At 35.6% G+C, this 26,946-nt stretch overlaps 1 protein-coding gene across 4 annotated transcripts in view; it reads left to right on the top strand.

Moving 5' to 3' along the window:
• The window catches only part of gdap2 (ganglioside induced differentiation associated protein 2), a 67,754-nt gene that overhangs the window by 4,957 nt on the left and 35,851 nt on the right, over positions 1 to 26,946 (top strand). The window contains exons 2-8 of one of the 4 annotated variants that reach the window (XM_039743729.1): positions 2,433 to 2,516; positions 5,634 to 5,830; positions 7,909 to 8,126; positions 9,853 to 9,992; positions 15,028 to 15,181; positions 18,209 to 18,297; positions 21,959 to 22,035. In XM_039743729.1, coding sequence (XP_039599663.1) covers positions 7,954 to 8,126; positions 9,853 to 9,992; positions 15,028 to 15,181; positions 18,209 to 18,297; positions 21,959 to 22,035 — 633 coding nt within the window. In that variant the 5' untranslated portion in view covers positions 2,433 to 2,516; positions 5,634 to 5,830; positions 7,909 to 7,953. The remainder of the gene's footprint in view (positions 1 to 2,432; positions 2,517 to 5,633; positions 5,831 to 7,908; positions 8,127 to 9,852; positions 9,993 to 15,027; positions 15,182 to 18,208; positions 18,298 to 21,958; positions 22,036 to 26,946) is intronic. The other 3 variants (XM_039743728.1, XM_039743730.1, XM_039743727.1) reach the window with 3 other exon arrangements.

Genomic DNA, 26,946 nt, shown 5'->3' on the forward strand with positions numbered 1-26,946 from the left:
AGAGTACATTGAAGCACTCAAAGCAGAATTTGATAAACGAAGTAAAGACTTCCACATTCATGGATCCTTATTTTCGTATCTCATTAAGCCTGATATAATTGATTTGGAAACTACCCAGTTGGAACTATTTAGTTGGATGGATATTGATGACTTTGAAATGCAACAGATTGACTTCAGATCTTCAGAATTATGGACATCAAAATTTGTTGAACTACGGAAGTCTCTGGAAAATGAAAATCTAGAAAAGTCTGCAGCTATTCTCAGCTGTTGGAGATCCCTTCCGAATTATTACATCTGTTTGAAGAAAATTGCTTTTTTCTTCTTTCAGCTTTTGGATCAACCTATTCCTGTGAGCAAATTTTCTCTCACATGAAAGCAGTGCTAAATCCACAGCGTAGTCGCCTAACGCCTGAACATTCAGAAAATTGTGTCAAACTCAAAGTGACAAAGTATGATGTCGATATTGAGCAACTGGCCAAGACCATGCAAGGGCAAGGCTCCCATTAATAATAAAGTTTTTTTAAAAATCTTTCAAGAAACTCTATTTCTTTTAATGTTGTTTACAACTTTACATATTATTGAATATCACTATATATTAATTAATTAAAATATAAAAATAAAATATATGGTAAAATAAGAATATTGACCTCGACTTGTATAAAATGATATGTGATGTTGGCACTCTGAATAATTTGAAACCTTAAGTTGGCATACAGTTATCAAAAGGTTGCCGACCCCTGTTCTAGATGACATGTTCGAAGGGGTTGGTTAGTAAAGCGAGAAGCCCTAGTTCTAGATTAAAATCAACTGTACTTCATAAACATAATAGGATACATTTTTTTTAACAAGAACTTGTCTAAATTTTGATATTTTTTTTTGTTTGTAATATTACTGTGTATACATCAGCAGCCAGAAATGTTTCACTTCAGTGTAGCATTTGCGTGAGGCATGGCTAGTGAACAAGATGGTGAGATTTGTTCTCCTTTTGGATAAAAACCCACTGTATAGAAACATTTTGGGTTTGAAATGGAGGCAGCCTTGATAAAATCAAATGCAGGCTGTAAAATCTGCAAAGCTAAAATGAAATACATGGGCGACACAGTTTCACGAGTCATGTGAAGATGAGCACTACAGAGACTTCTAACATGTAATTCTCATCACAAGTGAAATACTACCCTAACTCAGTGAATTTTCCTCCATTAAAGACAGGTCATCCATCGAGACAGGCAGGTACTTTTAACATCTGCAGTTGCTCACTTTATTTGTAAAGACCTTGAAATCTTGCAGTGTAGTTAAAAATCAAGCAGAGGCACAGATATTTCCTCATATAAAATGCTTTGCTTAAACTATATTAGTTTAACTACATAGAAAGGACTTAATATTAAATGTGCAGGTGCAGTTCATTTGATAGGTTGATTATGAAGAGTTTCCATTTTTCACTAGAGCACAGAAACATAAATTGTTGGAGATTCCTAAACCCGAATTCTCACATCAAACTTTGGACTAGTTCTTATGAGATGTTGGAAAGATTCCTAGAACAATAGGGTTTTGTGCATGCAGTTCTTCTGGATAAAGAAGTAAAACGAGCCACTGACATGCCCACTTTAAACAAGAGTGACATAACAGTATTTAAGGACATTGTCAAGGTTCTTGGTCCCATCAAATTTCCTATTACAGTCACGTCAGTGGATCAACAACCTACCCTATCAGTGATTGCACCACTTCAAGCCAAACCGTATACACAATTGAAAGAAAGGGTAGGCAATTATTACATGTTAAAGAGGTCAAAGGGGCAATGAGTAGCAATCTCAAGGATTAATATGCGTATATACAGTACATAATAAATAAAACATCGGCACGAGATCCACTTTTCAAAACCCTGCTGTTAAAGTAGTCACTTTATGAGATTAAAAGGTAAGCTATTATACTATTCATAATAATATATTTACAAAATCTCTCTCTCTCTCTCTCTCTCTCTCTCTCTCTCTCTCTCTCTCTCTCTCTCTCTCTCTCTCTCTCTCTCTCTCTCTCTCTCTATATATATATATATATATATATATATATATATATATATATATATATATATATATATATATATATATATATATATATATATATATATATATATATATATATATATATATATATATATATATATATATATATTAAGCAAAAAGCTTCTGATATCATTATCAAGTACTTGCAGCGTAGGGTATTTAATTTTTATTCCTACCTAGAGTCATCCTGAGATTCAAGAAAGCTCAGCTGCCACTCTGCCCATGCCTGAAACATCAGAACCAGGTTTCCTATAAATACATTTTTCTTAACATCAGTAGTTTTGTTTTCATGTCTGTAGCATGCTGTCTGAGTTGCATTACTTTTATATTTCGATTCTCAAATTCTTCCAATTTATACCGTATTTTGTTTTTTAGAGTATTCAATTCCACATAAGAGGTCTAAGGCTTCGGCTGACCTATCTTCACAACAGATGATATCCAGACAGTGAACTCTTCCAGGTAGAGAGCACAATCTGAACTTGTGAAGTTTAAAGATGTTGATTCCTTGGCACTTGATGGTGATGTTGTAGAATGGTATTCTTGCAAATTTTGCAAAGTAAAACAGATCAGCAATAAAAGAGTGCTGTATCTTAGTGTCTTATTGTTATCTCGCACCAATCTATACTATATTGTATTGTATCGCATTGTGAAGAATTCCTGGGAAAAATTGTATGCTGTTTTTTCCCTTGTGTATAAATACTGTATTGCTTTTTTTTTTATTAGATCAGAGGTTTACAACCTTAGCTAAGACATGGCCACATTATGCAGGCATGAGCATTATGCTTTTGATGGAAAATGTGCACTGTTGTAACTTTACTAAAGTCCATAGTTTACACCTTCATGAGCATTTCGGTTGCCTGCTGTGACCTCTGACACAAAGTTATAGAAACAGCACTGTGAAAAAACAAATGCTTTGTACAGGCAAAATCTAGGGTTTGAGTACCAGTGCCACATGCTAAAATAGACAGGTGTAGTGTAAACACCTGTACTGGTAATACAAGTCCATACACAAACCAGAGAATAGTAGAGAAATCAAATGTACAATTCACCTGCTATATTTTGTTGAATGCAGAGTAGTAAAACATTCCACAGTTCCTAATAATGAACATTTACCAATTATGGGATGTACTGACGGCTGGTAAAATCCTTTTATTATTTAGTATATTCTGTGGTATTGCCATGTCACTGGCCTAATCTTAAAACTGAAATTAGTTTATGTTCAGGGCTGGGCTGGCATTCTCTTTTGTGACACTGGCTTTATTTCTGCAGTGGTTTTTGTGAAGGTGGACTTTATGATACAGTGGTTGGTATTATGTGTCCTAGGTTTGGATCCCAAAGATATTCAGGTTAGGATCAAAGATCCACGTTATTTTAAACATTTGTGGCATACATTTGTTTTACATAAAAATGTACAATGTTAACTCAAGCCATATTTATACATAAATAAACTAAATGAAAAGTATCTAGCCTAGTGGCTTACAATGTAAGCCAATATTTTGTTTTATTTTGTACCTGAAATGTAGAAGAATTGTTTTTTGTAACCATTTTGCCTCTTCTAGTTTAGAGGTGTTGTAAGTTTTAAGAGTTTTTTCACAATTTTTCTGATGCCCTTTTATCTAACATTGTAATCTTCTGGGGAGATCTTTCTTTGTAATTAACAAATACAGCTCCACACAACAACTCAACATTCCTGGGACGTTTATTTTTTGTAATAAAATAGTTAAAAAAATTATACCTCTGACTTTTAAATACCTCTCCTATCCTTTACTAGGTGACTGTGAATAGGCCTAGTTCAAGTGAGACTGTAAATGCGTCTTATGACTAGCGTCCTGCCTTACGCCTGGTTCTAGTTAGACAGGTTAAGTAATTAATGGATTAGTTGGCCTAGATGTCTGCAGTTGCTGAGTTTTTGAGTAGATGTCCCTGATTTCTGAAATTTCTTTCTCTTCTGTGTGTTAGTGAATTCATGCCACACTTTCTGTTTTACAGTGATGCAAATTCACTACTATTTTAACAGTCGTTCCAAATTTCCACAGATTACCTCAGAAAGTGGAGTTGGTCCTTGGCCTTTTTCATTACAGATCACTGTGTTGAGAATCCAAGCCAGCTTGTCATTTATCAACAACCATTTAAATGGGTAGCAACTAATTTGAATGCCAAATACCCAGTGTCTGCTTAAGCCCACAATAAGGTCCTTTGATTTTGTGATTTCTTTCCAGGTCTGTTTAATTTGATAAGATTTCCTACGTCATTACTCCATTCATTTTTATTATTGTTGCTGCTTGTTGTGTTTACTATTCTTGATTGTTCAATCAGGTTGAAAAATGGTTGAGGCTAAGGCATATAATAATAATAATAATAATACTTATGTAGTGCTTTTCTCACTACTCAAAGCGCTTCACATAGACAGCAGAGAGCCACTTCAACCAACACCAATGTGCAGGGTCCACTTGGAACAGCAGCCATTTTTGCATGTGTGGTACACTCACCACATATTAACTATTAGGTGGTGAAGGGTTGAGAGAAACATTTTTGGAGGATGGTGATTATTAGGGTGCTGTGGTGGGCAATTTAGTTCAGACATTGGGAAACATACTACTCTTTTTTTGAAAGATGACAGAGGCGTTGTTTTATGACGAGAGTGTCAGGATCTAGATTTTTATGTCTAATCCAAAGGATGTGCCAATTTTTACAGCACAGCATCCCTAAAACACCACTGGGGCATTGGGATACACACACACACACACACACACCCCACACAGAATTCCCCTGATAGTCTAACCCACACTTACACACACTTGCATATGATAGGAACAATCATAAAGTAAAGGCAATTTATATCTTGCTTTCTGAGAGGGGAAGTACATTTTTAGAGGTTTTAGTAATAGTTTTAAAAATCGGTTTCTTGTCATTATTTACTGCTGCTGTTCTGCTAGGTTATTGGCACATAAGAGAATGTGTTCATTTATTACGATAATTTTCAATTGCTGAACTGGTCTAAGCAGTCTTCAGCAAGTACAGTACACTTCTGCCATTTAAAAAAAAAAAACTTTCCAGCAAATCGGAAAGGGTTTGACACTTTCAGGGAAAAACAAAATCCGTGCTATTCACTAACAATACTCTACTTAGAAAGGAGAACTGAGATGTTTACACCTTCAAGTTAACAATTTCAACTTACAATGCAGATTTATAGAGTCAATTGATAAGGCTTGGCAGACTTAACCAGTAGTTTATAGTATTGGTAGTGTGCTCTGACATCAGCATCACTTTGTGATTTATCTTCACATCTGAAAAGCATTCATTCACTAAAGGGTGACCTTAATTTTTTTTATTATTATTATTATTATCGGCAGACATTGTACACTGAAACAGTCCATAAGACAACGTGTTAATTGTAGCTTATTGGGAAACATGTTGGAATTCAGGTTGGGTTTTATTGGCCAAAAAAATCTGATAACAATATATCAGCTTCTCCTAATCTGTGGGCTATGTTGGCATTGTAGGTGGGCCGCAGACAAACCCTACATGCACAAACCACCAACCCTTCTAATGATTACGCCTAATTCACATTGGCAGCATCGCTGGTGGATTGACGCCGATCATGAATGACTTCCACAACCACCACTCTGATGATTATGCTTGATTCACCAAGGAACAAATGCAATGATGATTGTGCTGAATTCATCTAATACTCTGGTGATTGCATGGGACCTCCCTCACCTGCTTTGACGATCACGCTCGATTCACTGACAGGGACCACCCCACTCCCTCAGGTGAGATTTGCACTAAATTCACTGAAGGAGGAATCCCCAGTAAGGTTACGCATGCACTAGCTTGTGAAAAACCAGGTCGTGACATCACTTGGAAGGGAGCCTGGATGCGTGTGATACAAATTTAAAACAGTCCAAAAGGCTTGTCTGACTGATCCAATTTTGTATTCTATATCAATTTGTAACAGTGTTCCTACATTGCCTTCACTGTGCAATTTATCTTTGTGTCTGAATTTCATTCTTTAATGAGTGAATTATTACCAGCAGTCACTGTAAACTGAAACTGTATATAAATTATAATTTTAGATGTAGTTTCTTAGTTGATTTGTTGGAATTCAGCTCTAGACTCAAGATGCCATGTGAGGCTCAGCCGGATAGGGTTTTTTAGCCTGTTGGTATCCGATTTATTTCAAGTCCAGGATTCAAATGCATACAGTATGTAAAACATTTGTCATGATGTATGTGTCCAGTAATTGTAGTTTAGGTATGACTATGATATTTTTTAGCTTACTTTTGCTCTTCTTTTGTGGTTGCACTGCTAGAATGGGAAAACTAGGGCTGTTATTTTGTTAGTATATTTCAAATTGTTAAAGGATAAGATTGGTATTTTTCAGTTTCATGATATGTATTAGTTATGCCACATTAAATTGTGTTTACAAGTGAAATGTATTTTATAAATTTAAAAAAAATAACTAGCCTGATCTTTATCATGGTGAGGAAGGGTACCAGAGTCCCATTATAAGGAACAGACTTAAAACTTACTGAATACATCTGCACATTGCAAAACAGCGTGTATCATGTCATTTTGAGAAGGAAAAAAGGGAAAGGCGCCCCTTTTTTGCGAGACCCAGCCATTTTAACAGGAGACCAGCTATGTGCCTCACTTTTCCATGATCATGTTCCTCTGTGGCACGCTTTCAGCCCCACGGTTGTGGAGTCACTTTGCCAACTCCTGTTATTTACAATTGAATGTTGATGCCCAGAAGTTGCCGTCTTAGTTCTTCAGACAGCCACACAATAATAACTGAAAAGAAGTAACACACCCACTTATTTTTTCATTATAATAATGCTTTTTTCTTTATTTCACAAAGATACTGCCTATAGCCACTGGATTGACAATAATGCACATATATGCATTGATGGGAGAGAATATTGAGCTCACGCGTAGCATGTGATCAGGTGACAAAATCAAAACATTTTACAGACATTCATCTATTCATCCATCCGTTTTTCTAACCTATTTATCTAAGGCAAGTTATAGTACAGCTGAAGGCTATCCCAGTAAATATCGGGCACAAGGCCAGAATAATCGCTCTATAGGGTTCCAGTCCGTCTGAGGCCAAACAGAAACTCTCTCTCTTACATCCACACTCACTCACACGTGAACCGCTTTAGCAACACCAGCCCATCTAACTGCATGTGTTTGGACTGGGGAGAGCATGCAAACTCCAGACAGGTAACAACCGGGATACAAACCTCATTCTCCTTCACTGAGAGAGAGCAGCACTAGACATTTGCCACCTAGCAATAATAATAATAGTAATAAAAAATATTGCTGGCCTCTTCATTCATGAAATCTATTCATATACTGTATCTTTCTCCACTATAGGCACAATAGTAATCATCCATCTTCCTTGCCTGCTTATTCAAGACAGGCTTTGTGAGGCAGCTGGAGCATATTCCAGCAACCATGATGTTCATAGCAGGAATAACTGGTTAATAATTATGTTCAAATGGATCATAACATTGTCCCAATGTTCTAATGATGATAATAATAAGATGATCACAGCAATAATTATAATTATTATTGTCCTCAATATCTTCAATCATGAAATAGCTGCCATGAAAAATACCAAACTTATCCTTTAGGTGATGACTTTTTCTGACTCCTGCATGATTTTTGCTTGAGTTGATGAGTCAAAAATGAGATCTAAAAAAAAAGCAGTCATTATACTGTACAATAACTAAAATAAGTCATTATAAAAATTTAGGGATAACATGTGTTAAGGCAGTTTTTAGTAAAGGTGTTTGTTGAAGAAACAATAATAACAATAGGAATCTCCTTTTTCTAATCTTTACAGTAACAGAGTTGTTTACATTGGGAAGGGCATTTAATTGCCCCTCTCATGGATCCTCTTGGTGCTCGCTCTCAGTTTGTTGATATTCAGACTTTACCCACCTGGGACCAGTCTTTGGATCATCTGGACTCTTGCAAATCCAATGGCCTGCACCGTGTAGAAGATACTGTTGCTTCTCCTTTTCCATACAGGGAAGACATCAACAGGAAAATTATTCTTTTGTAAGTAATATATAAAGAATTCCATCTTTTTGTGTTTGATGACTACTTTATGCCACAAACCATATATACAGTACCTATAAAAATTATTTTCTCACCTTGTAATTTTTTTTTTTTTTTACATTTTACTGTCATATACTGTAACATGGAGTCACAGTGGACTGCACCTGGGAGAGACTATGACAGAATTGAATTGGACTACAGATATTAAAACCATATGCAAAAACAAATTTTGACAAGAACAGACAATTCGGCCCAACAAAGCTTGGCAGTCCTAGTCACCAATTTTTTTTTTCTTTTCAAACTAACATCAAGTCCATTTTTGAATGACCACAAACTTTTTTTTTTGTGGTTGTCTATGTGAAGAATAACTTTCTAATGTTCGTGCAGAATTTACCCAAAACAAATTTTTATTTGTGTGCCTGTATTCTTTTTGAACAAATTTGAAAGTAACGAACTAAATCCACTGTACTAATGCCTTTCATAATTTTAAAATCTCCAATCACGTCACTTCTGATCTCTGTTTGCTTAAAGTGAAAAGGTTAAATTCCTATAATGTTTTCTCATAAGTTCTTTGGCATGGATGAAACATTTCTGTATATGTTCTGTCCATCTACAGTTGTAAGCATATTGTATGCAGTTTTATATTGGGGAAGTAGCCTAAGAACATGGGATGCTAAAAACTTGCTAAGTTAATCAAGAATACTGACTCTTTTCTGGAGACTAGCCTGGATACTCTTAAGGCTATTGCAGAAAGAAGGATGTTGGCTAAACTGATGATTCTTATGAACAGTGTCTGACATCTGTACCCTCTGCCTTTGGAGGACTTTCAGCACAAGGATGATTCTACCATGGCGCTCCAAGGAGTGCTAACTGGTGTGTTTTGTGAAAACTGCCCTCAAGCATTATGATATATTCTGAGTTCTGACGGTGTCTGTTCTGCTATTTTCAAATATTAATTTTCAAAAGGTTATAGACTTACTTATTCTACTGTTAACTTTATTGTATTCTGTGTAGATTTTGTTTGTACAGGATGAGTCAAAATTATATAAACATTTGAATGGCGGAAACAATTTATTCACAAAACGTACTTTATGTGCAAGATGATTTACAGGAATGTTTCAACTTGTTTGCCTTCCTGTTCAACACATGTACCATATGTTGCACATAAATTGTCCTCAAAAATTGCATATAAGTATATACATAGCAGTAGCATTAGTGTTAACTTATAATTTTGACTCACCCTGTATATCTGAATTTGAATGTCCTTGCTAAAAAATTCATTTTAAAATGACATTGCATAACTTAAAAAGCAGTTTCATTTTTTCCTGCATACACTGCTTAGCCTTTTTTAATCTCTGTTACAAATTTATAAACTTGATTATTTCAAGTGTTCATGGTGCTAACCTCTGCTCCTAACACCCAATATGCTTGTTAGACTTTGGAGATCATATGACACAAGTCTTTTTACTATTATAAAACCCTTGCTACACTACTTTGCAAAATTAGTCATTTTGTCTCTCCCTAAATGTATCCTGTATGCTGTATATACTGTATGTTTACTTTTGAGGTGTTGAACACCTGTGTTCTTTACAAACTAAAAACATACCATGGTTTTGCCTAAACTAATATGTACATTGAATGAATCTGCATCATTTTGATTTTATAGTCTAAATTGAGACTACTATATTTATTTCTTAGTGCACATTTAAAATTTTTGCTTTTTCAGTAATGGAGATGTGGCTCTTCTAAATTGCACTGCCATTGTAAACACTAGCAATGAAACACTCACAGATAAGAACCCTGTATCTGATTCAATTCACCTACACGCTGGTCCAGAACTTAAAGAGGAGCTTCTCAAACTGAAAGGTATGTAAATGTGTATGTAACTTTTCTGGATTGTCTTCTTAAAATGTAAGAATTGAAAGCAAGTATTACACCTGAACTTATCATTATACAAGCATAGTTAATTTGAGAAGAACTCTTCTTACACTGCAGATCAAAAACTGACTGGTCCTGCTTTCTGTAGTCCTGTGGCACACATCTCAACGCATGTTACATCTTTACAGGATTATGATTTCCATAATCAAATATAATGCTTATTTGTTCTTGGGTGTGTTTTGTACTTTAAGCATAGCTTGGCTTAACTGGATCTCCTTTATAGAACCTTTAATGAACAATTTGTGTTCAATTGTGTATAGCCACCATATAGCTCCCATAAGTTGTGCCTGTTCATGTAACCGTATGTTTTGAGGTTTACATGCATACCACATCTCTGCATGGCTTTTCCTGTGGGCATTCTGTTTTCCTCTAAATTGACCTGTGGTCACTGTAAATGTAGTTCTATTCACTGGAGTTCCCAGAGGGTAGCAGTGAACAGGTAAGGATTCACATGCATTCTCCCAAAGCTGTAAGGAAGCAGTGCTGAAATTACTTGTTGTCATCCTGTAGTCTAGTTCTTCACTATATCTTTCAGTCTTTAGTTTCTTGTTCCATATAAAAATTCACTTTAGGTCAGATTGAAGGGTGGAATCATGATGCAAGTTTCATCCAAATTATAATAAACTACATTACAGGTCAGTAACACTCCTTTTTTTAGCAGTTTGGTATCAGAGTACTTCTTAGGGTAGAGGCCTTTATTGTTGGCTCTTATAGACTGTCTCTGCAAAGCAAGACTCGGCACTTTCTAGACTGTAATGTTTCATGTGTATTTGGAAAGATGTCCGTATTGCGGCAACATATTGTGCATGTCCGTTATTGTGAAATGCACCATGTAAGCTTGTGTTGCAGCAGAAATGTGTGTGCTGTTTCTTTCCCATGCAGTTTGCAATTCAGCATAGAAGCTAAATCTTTTGCATTCTGTGTGAATATGTTGGATTTGAATATGGCAGAAACGTGTTTCTGAAGACATTTAGATGAGTTTTTTCTTTGTTTTTTTCCTAATGGTTGTGTTTTTGTGCAGTTGGTGTTGTACACCAGTGATGCTCTTACATCTTTACCCATGCACCGAATTCTTTTACTCCCAGCAACATACACCAAAGGAGGAACTGGCAAACTATTTTTGATTGCACCAAAGAGACCACAATTGTTCATGTACATACAACAGAGATGGTAAAAGCATTGCCACTCCAAACTGTACTGTGTGTTAGCCCATTGTTTGTTTTTTTTTTTGCCTTCAAACATGCAGATTATAATTCTTCATTTGATTTATACAAATCAAATCTTTAACCTCTTCCTTGATTGTAGTGTTCGAAAATGCAGAAATCATTTACAGTATAATGGCAAACTTTTTTTTCTTTTTTCATTTCACAAACATGACATTCTTACATCTGCTTTTTAAATTTGGAGCCTATCCTGGAAGGGCTGTTAACAATCTAGGACCTGCTGGGCCTCTTATCACATACCTCCTCTCTCAAGCCAGTTGCGTGGTAAGGCTCCGCCTTCAACAACCTAGTGCAACTGGTGACCAAGGTCTGTTGCATGGTACTAGCACTGTACTAAAATATAGATACTAAAAACAAATCCCCAAGCCCCCTTCTAAAAATGGGACATTAAAAGAGTAAGAACTTTAAAAGACAATAAAATCAGCAAAAAATAAATAGTCCAAAAAGTAAAAAATTGTAAAAAGTCCCCTTTGGGCTTGGGTACGTGGGTTTGTAAATAGTATGATACCAGTCCCACTTGCTGTTTCCCCTTCTGCTTTTTGTCCCTTACTGTCACAGGCTCATCCTACCTTTGCCACCATTTGTGACAGTACAGGTTGACTCCAGGCTACATGGGCGCTTTCAGAAGCCTCTTGAACCCTGAACTGTTGATAGTCATGAATTGAGATGAGCTGGGCAAATGAGGGCACACACATTTAGAAAGGGGTTGGTGCAAAAGTGCTTTTATTAAAAACTATCATAGGGCAGCGCAAAAAGATGTTTTATAAATAAAAAAAAAAAAATCCATTAAAACAGTGAATAAATAGTCCATGAGTTAAAATCCATCCGTAAAATAAGAGGTATAACAGTCATTGAGTCCTTAAATCTTTGTTCTTTAAATTAAGCCCAGTGCAACTCCATCTGTCTCTCTGGCTCATTCATAGTCCACTCTGCCGACAGAGACTCCAGTAGCTGCAGTCTTTTTCACCGATCCCTGTCTAAGCTGCCTCCGTCTGCGTCTGCCAGACTGCTCAGGGTCAGTTGTCCTACCATCTTCCATCATGCATATATGGCATCCCTCGAATTCCTTTGGACTCTGCCATTATCATATATATACTGTATATATATATATATATATATATATATATATATATATATATATATAAATAAACCCCCTCCTCTGAATAATCAGCAGGGGGTGATCTGTCCCTAGAGTGTTGATCATCTGATCTTCTGCAGGGCTAATGGCTGCTATTCCTCTCTCTTGCTCAGTTGATTATTCGTTGGCTTTGCTCAGCCACTCAATACAGCTCACTTGCGTACTTCTCAGCTGATCTTGTTCTATTCCTTGATCACCCTCTTTACCATGCAGGGCTCCTTATATCCTGCTTGATTGGGTGCAGGTGTAGTCCCCCCGCCTGTTCTGAGGTGTGAATTAAGCCCTTGACTTATCCACTCACATTTGCATATGAATGTGCAATCAACCAAGCACCCCAATTCACCTCGCAAGCACTGGCATGTGCACACCCACACCCATTCGGAGCCTGCACACTCAAAGACCCGCTTATTTACTAAAAACCGTGCTTCACCACAGACTTCTTATCACCCCACTCAGGCATGGAGAGACAACAATTAAACACTGAACTGAACTGACAAATTCTTGTGTTTAATGCTCTTATCAAAGTTAAAACTGCGTCTTTCTTTAATCTGCAATGATGCTGTTTTACAGAAAACCTTGTACTATATATTCTCTCAGTGCAGTAAAGGATGTGTTTCATGTTGATTTATATATAAATTAATTTTATTTGGAGATGAATAATGCTCGAACAGGACAGCATTCCTAAATATTTTTTAGAAAATATGTGACAAACTAGAAGGAATACAAAATTTGCAAAAGGCACTCTTTCTTTGACTACAGGTATTCCAAATATACACTCTTGGATTGTTTCATTACAGACTTGTTTTGGCTTACATAATGGGTAACAAGCTCCAGATCAACAAAGTAACTGCAAGTGCCATGGAGCAAAACAGTGAATACCATGGAAAGACAAGATGAAGTTTGCATCAGATCATTGTCATTCAGGTGCCCTACAGAGAGCATACAAATGCATTTATCATTCTAGACTGCATATTACACAGTATTTCTCAGAATGTAAATGTGTGATGGATCTGAAGTCAAATGCTATATATGAAATACCTTTTCATATGCTTTTAGAGACTCCACTGCATTAGTCTTTTTCATTTCATTGCCAAATAATGTATGGTCACTCTGCTGTTACTAATAGCTGCCATTTTTTGGTGCACCACACTTGTAGAATGGATTTTTTAAAAACTGATGTGTTACTATTAGCTGACCTGTTCCTATGAAAGAAGGGCTTTTCGGCCATTATTATGTGAGAATCAAAGTACATCCTTAACCTGTCTGCAGAGAAAAGTTTAAGACTGACAATGTTAGTCATCCAAGGAAGTCAGTTCATCATATGAATTACATAACATAGTTTAACAAAACATCGACTCAATCCAATTCAGAGCCACATAGCACTGAAGGCTATTCCAGAGGCATCAAGTACAGGGAGAGAACCAACTCTGGATGGGACATCAGCCCATCACATCAATCACACTAGTTAAATTTAGACTTGCAAGGTAATCCAGCATCAATTTGTTTGGGTTGTGGGAAATCCATGTTTATGGAGAAAGATTAACACGAACACAGGGAGAACATGGAGACTCCACACAGACTAGTTTTAAAACTAAGATGCTGGAGGAGCAAATAACCAGTACAAAATGAATACTACCCATTGTAGTAACTGCATGAAAACCGTGCCAAAACTGAAAAAAAAACTAGTCTTGATTTATTTTTTCAAATTCTGAGAATTAATTCCACTGTGCAAAGTTATTGTATTGAGTACCAAAAGCAAAGTCTATGATTAGAATGCATGCTGACTTCTTGAAGGTGGTTCATGCAGCTGTGATGTAGGTTATAAGTTTAGAGTTCATCTAAGTGTGGGGAAAAAAGTTCCTTTTTATAATAAGTCGGTACCTGCTTTTTAGCATTTTTTTTAGTGGCAATTCCATATTTGCCCACAAGATGGGAGAATTGTAACAATTTAATGCAAAACTAAGTAGTTTGAAAGCGGTTTTATACATTTCTTTTCGCAACAGGTTGTCTTGATTAATTTCATGAATCCAGCATCCTGGGTTAGAATCCTGCACTCAGTTGTTCATGTGAAATTTGCACATTCTTCTTGTGTCACCTTGAGTTGTCCTCCATCATTCCTGAAGTTGGTAGTGTTAATAGTTATTTTGGAGCACTAAATTCACTGTTTGAGCATTGCCTAAGATGGGCTGGCATTCTGACCAGGGCTACCTTGTGCCCAGTGCCACCAAGATAGGATGTTATTAAAGTTTCTGGGGTTTCAAGCATCAATGAGCTGATGTTTTTAAAATAAATAAATAAATAAAATACAAATATGGAGTAGTCATAAATACAGGTTGTTTATTCTTAGAATGAGCTGATGCAGACTGAAACAGAGAAGTCTGGTATAGAAGATTTTTGCATTGCTTTCAGATACCAAAAGTAATATAAAAATGCAAGAAAGCTCATGTTGTGTGGTTCTCACCCACACAATGAATGGTCAGTTTTATTTGTTTTCAGTTTTAACTTAAACAGATTGTGTAGTGTTCTAATAATTGTATAGGCAACTGCCTACACTGATGGAAATTCTGAGTTTACTAAACCATATAACCCTTTTACCTTGCAGGTTGTCGTACAGGGGAGGCTAAAATCACTGAAGGCTTTAATTTAGCTGCCCGGTTCCTGGTTCACACAGTTGGACCCAAATATAAAGCTCGGTATCGGACTGCAGCTGAGAGCTCACTTTATAATTGCTATAGAAATGTCATGCAACTAGTAAGGTAAGAAGTACGATTCTGTAGTTTTTAATGAGGAAAATGAACAATGGCATTTAATATTTCCCAAAAATAACTGGCTAGTTAAAGATAATTTTAGAATTGTTTAGGAGATCTTCTAAGACAATATAGTATATAACTTATTGTAATAAATAGCATTGACCACTCATATGATGCCTTATATTGAAAATCACAGACATTATAACAGACAGGCTTAGTGCTTATTCGTGTGTAGGGAATCCAATCTCGGGCTCCCGTTTACCGGGTGCCTGGGATTCCCAGACATTTTTCATTCCCGCATTCACGGGAATGAAACTGCTGTAATTCCCGGGAACGGCCAAGTTCGCATATAGCGTGTAAAAATTGATCAAGAAATAACAGAGTTATAGTTGAAAACTGAAGACCTCATTGATGTCTGTCAGACAACAGCTTTGAACAGCGACTTGAAATTGCAATGCGTCAGTCTGTTGCTTGCATCCCCATTATCTGTGCCAAGAAACTTGCCATCACAGAATGATGACAAGAAAGTGGATGCATCAGTATCAGCTGAAATGGCGGTGTTTCACAGCAACGGCAAGCACGGGCGTTGTTTAGAACAAATGTATCTGATGACTGTGCTGCCTACTTCAGTGGAGGCAAAGCGTGCTTTCTCAGCAGCTGGCGTACTCTGCACGAAGTACTCTCTTGCCTGGATGAGTGCACACTGGACAAGTTATGCTTTCTAGGCTCTTATTACCGCAACTAACTAGATCAGGGGTGCCCACAGTTTTTCGGCTTGCAAGCTACTTTTAAAATAACCAGGTCGAAATGATCTACCTACATTAAAAATTATATATATACTGTATATACACTTGCATAACTGAATAACCTTTATGGCACCAACAATTCAATACCTTTGTGGTCATCTACAGTATTTGGATTTAATAATCTTCATGTGGGAAAAGGCTGACTCGCATAAATAAGTAGAGCCGAATAATGCAGTCAAGGAGCTTTTGAATTCAGCCGAGTGAAAAATAATGGCTGTCCGATTAACTGCGATTTTAGTTCCCTCTCTTTTCTCTTTCTCAGATCGCTTTTCGGAAGGAAGTCAGTTTCGTAGTTTTTATGAACAGTTCAAAAGTAACTTTTCCACATTTTCCTTCTTTGGAATAGCAATGATAGATTGACAGATCAGACAAACGCACTTCGATTGTGACATTGTGAGAGAAAAAAATCCTCTTCTGATTACACATAAAGCTCATACCCTCCCCAAACAATTTTTTTTAAAATCCCTTCCTTAGTCGATATAAATTGGAAGGCTAACTAGATCATAGCCAGAGTTTTTTTGAATGCAACGCGATCTACCGGTCGATTTCGATCGACGCATTGGGCACCCCTGAACTAGATACATGTACTTATATGACAGCATGAACTGCTTGTAGATAAGGTTAGTCTTTTATTGGTGTCAACTGCAGTAGTTTTATTAAAAATAAGTGTCGGTCATTCTAAAACCGTTCACATGTGAGATGCCCGTGCACTGTGTCATCCCAGGAAGCCCGCATAAATTACGCAATAACATTTAACAGTAACAGTGGAAGACTGGACGGTGTTAACGGTTGTAGACATTCTACGGAATATTGTAAGTTGTTGTTTTCATCTTCCGCACCTTCACCACCAACTGTTTCAGCATAGTCTGTTGATACGCATTTAACCAATCTGCTGTGTAACCGATCAACAATTTTCGTGTTAATTCATTCGATTTCATCGTTTCTCAGTGCTGGATTGTCCGTGTACTCATTTCTTCTGTTGATAACCCTTTGGGATGAAATTCTTCAATAAGATTTGGACATAATAAGTCTTCTTTTATTGGGAAGTTAAAGTGAGGAAAAGAGAGTAGGAACTTTCTGACAAAAGCATTCACACGAATGAGAGGTGAGGGGATTGTGGACGTGGGCTGTTAACCGGAAATGTTTGAGAGGAGGGCGGGACCCCATCTACCAACAAATAAATCTCTTGGCAATAGTCTTATCTCAAGATTTTCTTTTATAATAGAGAGACATCTGTCATTTTCTCTAGTAACTTTGTACAATTCAAGGTCATGGTCGCCAGAGCCAAAACCAGCAGGTTTGCGTGCAAGACAATAGGCATCCCGATCAGGATGCCTGTCTGTTGATGGATATACTTGCAAACACAGGTACAGCTATTCACACCAGGCCAACTTTAAGTCATCAATCAACCTAACCTCTGTGTTTTTACTATGTGATAGGAAAACTGGGTTGTCAGTAGAAATCCATGTAGATGCAGGGTGACAATGCAGACAACATGTAAACCATGACGAGACCAGGATTAAAACACTGCACTAATGACTGCATCATTATGTCAATCAGGAAAAGAAAAAAATGTTCAATTCTGGTAATAACTGCAAAAATATATTTATATTCATATTTATATTCATATTTGGTCTGGCTTTAAATTAATTTACACATTCATTTATACATTTAAATAATTCTGCAGTACTTTTACACAAGTTTGTGATGTACCTATTTAAACTTATACTAAGAATGATTGATATTGTGTATTTTTCGTGGCATAATATTTGCTTCATCTTATGATTTGATTTAAATAAAAATGACAAAGAAATACCTATAAATGTAGTAACAATATATTTTAAGAATGCTTATTAACTCTGTTTGGGTGTCTGTTATTTGAAGTTCAACAAAATTATTCCTTTGAGACATTCTAATATTTAAAGGCAAGACTTAATTTTCTATTGGTTAATTAATGGGTAATTTAGCAGTTGAGTAATTAAAGGGTGCATTGTCTCCATGCTTGAATTTTTTCCTTTGTGTCTTACACTATTATATTGCCCTCCTCCATAGCCAGGTTGTTGTGGTAAGTTAAGATGTTGATCACCCTTGGGGCATCTTTCAGCAGCCGTATCAAAAATAATGGTGAAATGAGTTTTTGTTGAAATAAGACATTGTGAACTGATAAATAAATAACACATTATTGGTGTATTTATTTATTTTTTTTGTGTTCTTTTCCCCTCTTTAGGGAACATGCCATGTCTTCAGTGGGGTTTTGTGTTATCAACTCGCCCAAAAGAGGATACCCATTAGATGATGCCACGCATATAGCATTAAGTATGAATGACAGACTCTCTTCACTCTTACTGCATGATTACATTACTGTGTACTGTTAATATAACTGCTGTCAGAGAGCGTAAACTACAAGATTACAGGACTGATCTTTGAATCCCACTTCAGTCCACTTTCCAAAGGTTTTGTGCAACTTCTGCACAGAATTAGCTTTAGCCTCACTGTCCCGCAATGGATATCCTGCACTGCAGACTTTTAAGTGCCAATTAAGAATTGTGCAAATTAAATAAAACCTTTGCCAGAAGCTATGCAATGTGGTTGCATATCCTGACAAATACAGTGTACAAATCATTGGTTGGTTAATTTTATTGATGGGTTGGCACTTTTGTGTTCATTTTCAATTTCATCTTATATTGTCTTTTAACAGTGGTGCATGAATGATGTCTTAGATCTGTGTTTGAGGTCTAATAGGCTACTATGTGCTTAAAGGTTGATTATAACTGCCATATTTTCCATTTTTCTTTTATTATTTTATTACCTTTAAATTGCAAATTATTAACTACCTTTTCAACCTACTGTTATTTGTTGCCAAATTGATTCACACTGCCTCAAAGAGAGAGGTGTGACTTGCAAGCAGTGACTCAGATTTATGCGGCAGAATTTTTGAATATTCAAATTACTTTTGTCCTACATCTTACTATTCCCTCTAGCAATAAGATGTGAAGTTTTTGGAGTCACATAAGATGGGTTATCATTATGCAACAATAAATCTACTTTGATCTCGAGTATTACTCTGCTCACATGTTGACTTATCCTGCTTAACTGGAAAAATTCTAACCCTACATCTGTAACTTAAAACAAAAAATATGTCTTGTTTAAAACTAGAAAAAACAATTCTTAACAAGGAACAGTGTAAAGCTTTTTAGTTTGGCAAAAATTTTTAAGTGCATGTGTTTTTTTAACATTGCTTGCCAGGCATCTGTCTTTATTCTTTAGTTTAGTAATGTCTTAATGTACATAAGGAATTATCTCATAAAAGATTTTTGGCCTAGTAGCTCACCGAACTAGATAGGGGTGGGATTTTAAGTGTTATTTGTGTTTTTAACATTGTACCACTTCAACATACAGTAATTTCTAGAAACCTTATGATGTCTACTCATGATTGAATACTGTTTTGCTTTTTATGGTGTGAGATTTAGGACCTGTTTAAAAAAAAAAATAAAAAATACTCCACATGGTAGGGGGTGTGCGATATTGGTAAAAGAATTTTATCTCAATATTTTCTGTGATTTTGACACAGCTTTGAAACGTGTTTGTAAAAGTCTTATTAATCTAGCTTGGTTTGGTTAATAGGGTATTAATTGTAGCTTACTAATGAGATTAATGGAAACAACATTTAAGGAAAATTGTTCTTATTTATACTTAAAAATCAAGTAAAATATCACAAAAACATTAAAATCACCAGTCAAAGTATTACTGAGATCAAACAGTGCAAGTATGAGTAAACATTTTCCACAAAACATTGCACAAAGACCAACAAAACTATTATAATGAGAGCATTTCAAACAGACGCTTACCCTTAATCTAAACAAGATATGGATCCAAAAGGAATAAAATACTAAACATAATTGGAAGTACAGGGCATGAACATTAAAGTCTGGGTTAAAATAAACTGCTGTGCTGTAAGGTGAATTGTGCAGCATACAAGCAAGAACAAACTCTAACATACTAAACTATTGTGTAAAAATACTGCACAGGAAAAAAGAACTATAGCATTTGTAAACAAGTTCTATCATATATTGCACAAAGATACAAAAAAAAAACCCCTGAAATCTATAACATTTTTAAACAAATTGCTAACTTCAAGTTCTGTCCAATCTGAACTGACCTATATATTCAAACAGATATGTATCTCAAACTATATATGTGAAAGATTCAAAATGATCAGAATATTTCTGCTTTCCCATGCTCAAGGCACTTATTACTATGTGCATCCAATGGCGATTGCTTTTGTTAGTTTATACTGTAATATACAGAGATAAACATCAATTATTTGTGAAGCAGTAATATTCTGATCATTTTATATTTTTAAAAACTGATCTGCATTCAGAAATAACCACATAGCTCCAGTTTTCCCTACCCTACCTGATCTTGATTTCTGTTCAATGAAATGTTGCCAATAAGGAATAACAGAAATCATTGTTAGATGATCTGTACTGACTGCACCAGTTGACCTTCCAAATATCTAGATTAGTCTCTTTTTTTTTTTTTCTTTTTTCTGACTTTAAGAAACACATCACACAGAGAATCTCATTCACCGCCTTTTTTGCTTGTATTTTCCCTTTATATTTGTATTCGTCAGCAGTGATCTCCCCATGAATCGTCATTTATCATTGACAGAAGCCGCATAGTGATTACTGTTTTTCCTCATTGGCAGTATTTCATTTAAGAGTAATCCAGATCAGGAAGGAGTAAAGGATGGACTATCTTTGCGTGGAGAATACCAGAGCTGTGTGGTGATCAGGGATACCAAATAATCAGAATATTTTTTTCTGTGTCCCTGGTCACTGATCAACATTCACAAGAAACTGCACAATTCCAGTATATCCCTCCATAAAGAGGATCGTCCTTTTAGCAAACAGGACTCTTATTCTTCCTGACATAGATCATCCTTCAATGAAATGCTCAACATTTGGTTAATGTTAAACTAATGTTTCATGGGATGAAGAAAGGAACATACAGTGGCTGTAATAAATACTTTCTAATAACTGAGGTTTTGAGAAGAGTCTGTCGTGGGAGAGACAAAATGGGGCTGGAGAGGCAGGCGTCAAGATTAAATAATGAAAGAAAAGAAACAAGTGTTTTGGAATGAGAACCCCCAACCAGATAAATTAAAAATAATCTGTTCTAACTAATTATGTAATTCATCCAAGCAGATTGATTAATTCGTCATCTTTTGAGCAACATCAGTCTTTTCAAAGCCAAACCACCTCCATGTGAGTGAGGATGATCAACGTCTTGCAATTAAATCTAACCACTCAGATTGCAAAGCTGTTTTACCCCTGTGCATGACTAGGCGCTTGCTTTGTGAATGCACTGTAGTCTATCCTGTTAGGTTACGTGAAACAGTGAATGCATGGACTCTTAAAGCATGGTTTTGATTGTTTTTTGCAAAGTGAGTAACATATTCGATAATTTTAGCTTGCACATTGTTAAAGCAACAATTAAGATATTATTATTGACAATACATATCACACACTCCTACTCCATAGTGTATTATGTAGTACCCTTTCTTACAAGTACTACTGTGAGTCCCCATTTGGAGTCAAGGTCGATGATGATAAGCAAACTCTTTGATGTTGAGGGGTGTAGACCATGATCGTTAACCCAGACCAACATATAATGATAATTCAGTTCATTTGCCATGTGCAGTTTCTTGCATTAGGAATTTCATTTTTTGCATACCCTAACTTAGTCTCCAGACACACACAAGAGAATTGTGGAGTCAGAGCACAAGGTCTGCTATCTAGATTAGAAAAAAAAGTTTTAAAGCAAGTGGTTTGCTGGTTACTGTATTTTTAATTATGGGAACTTATAAAGATCTGTTAACAGCCTCAAAGACTTCAAAAGTTTGTATTGAAAATTTGAAAGCTGCACCTGAAGAGTAAATTTTCTTTAACATTATTTCTGCTTTGTTTCCCCTTAGGAACTGTGCGAAGATTTTTAGAAAAATTTGGTGAAACTATAGAAACGGTGGTGTTTGCTGTCACAGATGTTGAGGAGGTACAGTTTCTTTTTTATTAGAAATAAATATACAAGCGATATCATAGCCATCTTGGGGAGTATGGGCTCTGTTAAAAGTGAATAGTTTTGGCGGAAATGTAAACCGTGATCCAAAACTTCTTAACTTGAATTTGGACAGGTGCATTTTAATAACATTATTTAAAGATTTGGCTGCTCATCTTTAATTATGGGGTAGTACCACATTGTCACTGCCTATTTCAAATGACTCTGATAAATGTTGCTTGTACAGTATGTGTGCTGGCTACACTAGGACAATAACATTTTTATTCCAAATTGTTGTGCCTAATGCATCTGACTTTAAATGTACAGCCTTACAGTAAAATGCATTGTTTTTCCATTCCTTCCAAGTTTTAAGATTTTTAGCTGGTCAAAATTTATAATTTGTCCTCTGCATTGTGTTATGGCCTGCTGTGACCCTAAATTGGATTTAGTAAATTTTGTATATTACAAAAAGAAGTCCCTTTTACTAAACAAGTAGTCTTGGATAAGATCTATAGTTATGTACAATCGTTTGTACACCCCTGGTCATATTATTAATTTGCTTTGTTGAAAAGAGGTTAGCAGAATCTCTGCAGAGATAAAACTTTGATGTGACATACTGTATGCATGCAAACTGTAATATCCAGCTATTATTTATTTGCTAATTTTGACTGATTGGAAAAAAAAATGGTAACATCGCAGTCAATAATACCTCCTTCATTAGAAATCACAGACTCCAAATGTTTCATTACCAGAGCTGTGCCAGTGAAGGAGTTTAAAATGAGGCATGAGCCGAGCTATTCAGTCAGATTTAAATCCAGCAAAAGAACAAAGGTGGCAGATGTGACACAATAGCTTATGAGGACATCAATTCCCATTGAAGAGGAAAAGCGGTGTCTCCCGAGTCTAAAAAAAATTGCTGATTATATCTGTGTGTCGGTTGTTTCTCCACTGTACATTGTGTTGTTATATTATATTTTGTATGCTATATGATATGATGACACAATATCACATTTCTGTCTTGTCAAAACTTAAAAACTATTGATTTTAGAAGAAGAACTCATGTGTGGTTATCATACTATTAACACACTTTCAGAAGAACACCCATGTATGCATTTTACAAACGTCAGTACGTTTAGAAAATTGAAATGTACACTGTCAAGATCACTTAATTTCAGTAGTGTGATAAGTGTGAATGCTTTTGTAAGTATGCTGGGTTGTCTAACTTGTTTTGATAACTTCTTCTGAGACAGTTTTCAGTCAGTGAAGATGTACATTATCTTTGGCTTATCTTTATGTAAGTTTTCTTCAAGTTTACCAGGCTTTTTTTTAAAATATACTGTTTAATAAAGTCTAGTTAGGCTTGCTTCTTTTTGTTAAATGGGAAACTGGAGGAATTGGGTAGAATACCTCTTTGAAAACAAATTTTATATTGCCAGTCTTTTTTTTTGTTTTTTTTTTTTTACTTCATACAGCACAAATTTTCAAAGATTCTTAAAAGGCATGTGCAATATGTTAATTTTCTCTTTATCAGTTCTTATTTTGTACCACACAGATATCTTGGAATTAATGTTTGTTAAAATGTTTCTTATAAAATGAAACATCACAGTAGAATTACCCACTGTTAACCTATGAAATTATGCCAGAAGAATCACCTAAACTGTATTCAGCCTGAAAAGTATATGCACATAGATTATATCATGCTATGTACTGTAAACATAATAGTTTTTACTTAGGCAGGAAATTAAAAGACAACTAACTTCTTCACTGACTGTGGGAGATTAGTGTCCATGATTTGTTATACTTAGTAGAGTCTATTCTCACTTATAATTTTTTTCTGTGCCACCTGCTGCTCCATTATCCAAAGAATAATTAATTCACCCCCATGTTTAATTTTGAAAGTATGATTTTCTTCAAATGTATATCCTGATTTTTTTTCTTCCAAACATGCCTTTGGTGATTATGACCAAAGAGATGAGCCAATGGCATTTTTATGGAACTGTTGTCTGAAGAAACAAAAATTCAACTAAGGGTTGTACTGCTTACTTCAAACCTTGACTGTTTTGGTGAAATCACACGCAAGCTTTCCTTCTGGTGACATATCCATGTAGGTCATGTTAATGCAAGCAGTGCTGTTCAGAAGACTATTCCCATGCCAGCTAAGCCCTTCTGTCGGTTCTTTTTAGTGATATACTGTAGATAACTAACCAAATCTAAAATTAGTTGTTTCCGATATTTTTCTTGTGCTGCCAAATCTTGACTTCATAATTTCCCCTCAACTTTAATTTTTTCATTATATTTTGGATAGTGGAAGTTGTAGGCAAGAGGCATTTAAATGTCTTTTTATAGCCTTTCCCTGCTTTATAAGAGTCTATCTTTATTTTCAGTACCTTGGTAAACCCATGACCACTGAATGTAAATACAACACCCTGAGAAGTTCAAAGTGTCTAAGATTTATAATGAAATTTAATTATTTTCAGTTGGCTTGGATTAAGGCCAGATAGGTCAGTCATTTCCTGAAATCTGAAAAAAAAAAATAATAATAATACTCCTATTGGATCAACTGGAATGGACCCTCAGACTTTGGCACATTTAGGTTTTTCACTGCAGTTTATTAAATCAGAGACATAATTTGCACATGATTGTAAATGTAATAGTTTATGTCCATTATATAACATTTTGTACTTTTTCTTTTCTTTAAAAGATAATTTTATGAAGAAATTTGTTTCTAAAGATGTAATAATCAATTGTAATTTTAGGTTAATTTTCCAGGATGTTTTCTAGAAATTGTGTTTCATAGCAATTAGTCTTTTAGTAATTGATTTTATTGTAAAAGTAACTGTATTACCCATCTTCATTTGAGGAAAAAAAACCAATGGGCCTCAGTTATAGAGCCGTTGGCTAGTCAGATGTATCAGAAGTACTATGTATGGTAACTTGTACTTGGCTGGATATGATGTGTGTGTGTGTGAGTGGGGGGAAAAAAAAAAATATATATATATATATATAATATATATGTATTTATGTTTGCTGTTCCCACAGCAACACTTGCTTAACCTTTTCATAATAAAAAAAGGGTTGTATAATGTGCATAATTTACTAAAAACACCAATAATTTTTCTAATGTACTAACCAAAAAGTTATAAAAAGTGCTTAGCCTACCAGAAACAACAATTTCATACTGTACTCACTATTTAAGTTGACATCTTAGGGTTGCAGGAAGGGAGGAAGAGGAGGAGAATGAAATGGAAGGTGATTATTGTTTGGAAGGAGCTTCCTTATACAAATGTTTTCTTTGTAAAATTGTTGAACGCCACTCTCATATTTCCGCACAATTTCCTTCATTTCAATTGTGATCACTTTCTTTACCTTCATTACCTTCTCTTCCTTCCTTAGTAATTATCGAAATCAATTTTATATAAATCACCGTACTGACCGAAATTACGTCCACAAACACATGTATCTAGGGTCCAATTGATGCTTACAAACGCTGTTGGCTGTTTGTTTACAATCGCACAAGTGGATACACGTGACCACATTCGGGTCGTAAACACAATTTTATGGAAAACTATATTCTTTTGAATTCAAACAGGTAATTAGTACAAATAATGGGAAATCAGTATATAAGTATAACTTTACCCTGTAGCACATCCTGTAGAAATGGTAGCCTTTATCAGATTTTAATTTAACAATTTGATCTGTGATCTTGTACTCTTACCAAGTTTTGGATGATTTAGATAAAAAGCAGTGTATATTTTACTTTAATTTGTACCATACGTTTACATTCTGTACATAACGTGAATTCAATGTTTTAAGCATAAGGAAAGGAACAGGTGCAAATAAATAATATTGTGAACTAAACATAATGTCCTCCCATTCTGTGTTCTTACCGTGGATCCCTTTACTGAGCTGTGAAAGTGTTTAAACATGACCGAGGCATGCCTTCACTCCAGGCTGTGTTGTACCCAGGGCTTGAAGTGGGCCGGTATGCTATAGGGAATACTGCATGGACCCAAGGATGCAACTTGGTAACCATGACTTTGAGCTTCACAGATCTTCCACTACAGCCTTCATTTGCATAAAACCACAGCCTCATTTCTTTGTGTGTGATCACTTCTCAACGCTCAAGCAAAAAAAAGCGCCGTCCCCAAGTATAGCCAACTCTCTGCAGCATTATTATAAACAAATATCGACAAATTAAAAAAATATAAACAAGGGTTGGCCAGTTTTCTTTTTTTCTATAAAGTTGGCAAATTTCAATCAAATCGGTCAAAGCATTTTGAGGTTTTTAAGTTTTTGGTAGTCTTTTATTATTTACCCCTAAATATTGATACATTGAAATCTCCTTTCTTAGCTGATGCCTGCTGGACTAGATGTACAATCCTGCCAAATTTTAGCTTTTTAATGAAATGAGAATTAGAGTTTGTGTTGATGGGTGATTAAGTTAGTCAACTCTGTATTATAGATATATGGATAATATATATCGATAATTGTCTTGTGTCATAACATTTTAGAATAAGCATTTACATTGAGGAAGCAGATTCTCTCCCCTTTTATTTTATTTGTTTACTCCATTTATCTATTTACTTATTTTTACTAGCTTTTACTAGACTCATTCAAGGTATGTTGTTACCTGCTGAGATAAGAGGGGGCGCTGCCGCTAAACACTGTCATTACCTTTTCCCCCCACTGTTCCCCCACCGCTTCCAGTCCAGCCACTGTAAAACCCTGGGTGTCCAAGAGGGAGGAGTCATTGCTAGCCAAAGCAACCTGCTGGACAGAGCTTTGTTAGAGGAACTACAACGTCTTATTAATTTGAATTTACCATTGAAGGGACACATGCCAACAAGCATTATTTTGGTTAATTTTTGTTTGATTTTCTGTCTCTGGACAATAAAAAGGACAGCCCAA

The sequence above is a fragment of the Polypterus senegalus genome, chromosome 2 (assembly GCF_016835505.1).
Source record: "Polypterus senegalus isolate Bchr_013 chromosome 2, ASM1683550v1, whole genome shotgun sequence".
In the NCBI taxonomy this organism is placed as follows: Eukaryota; Metazoa; Chordata; class Cladistia; order Polypteriformes; family Polypteridae; genus Polypterus; species Polypterus senegalus.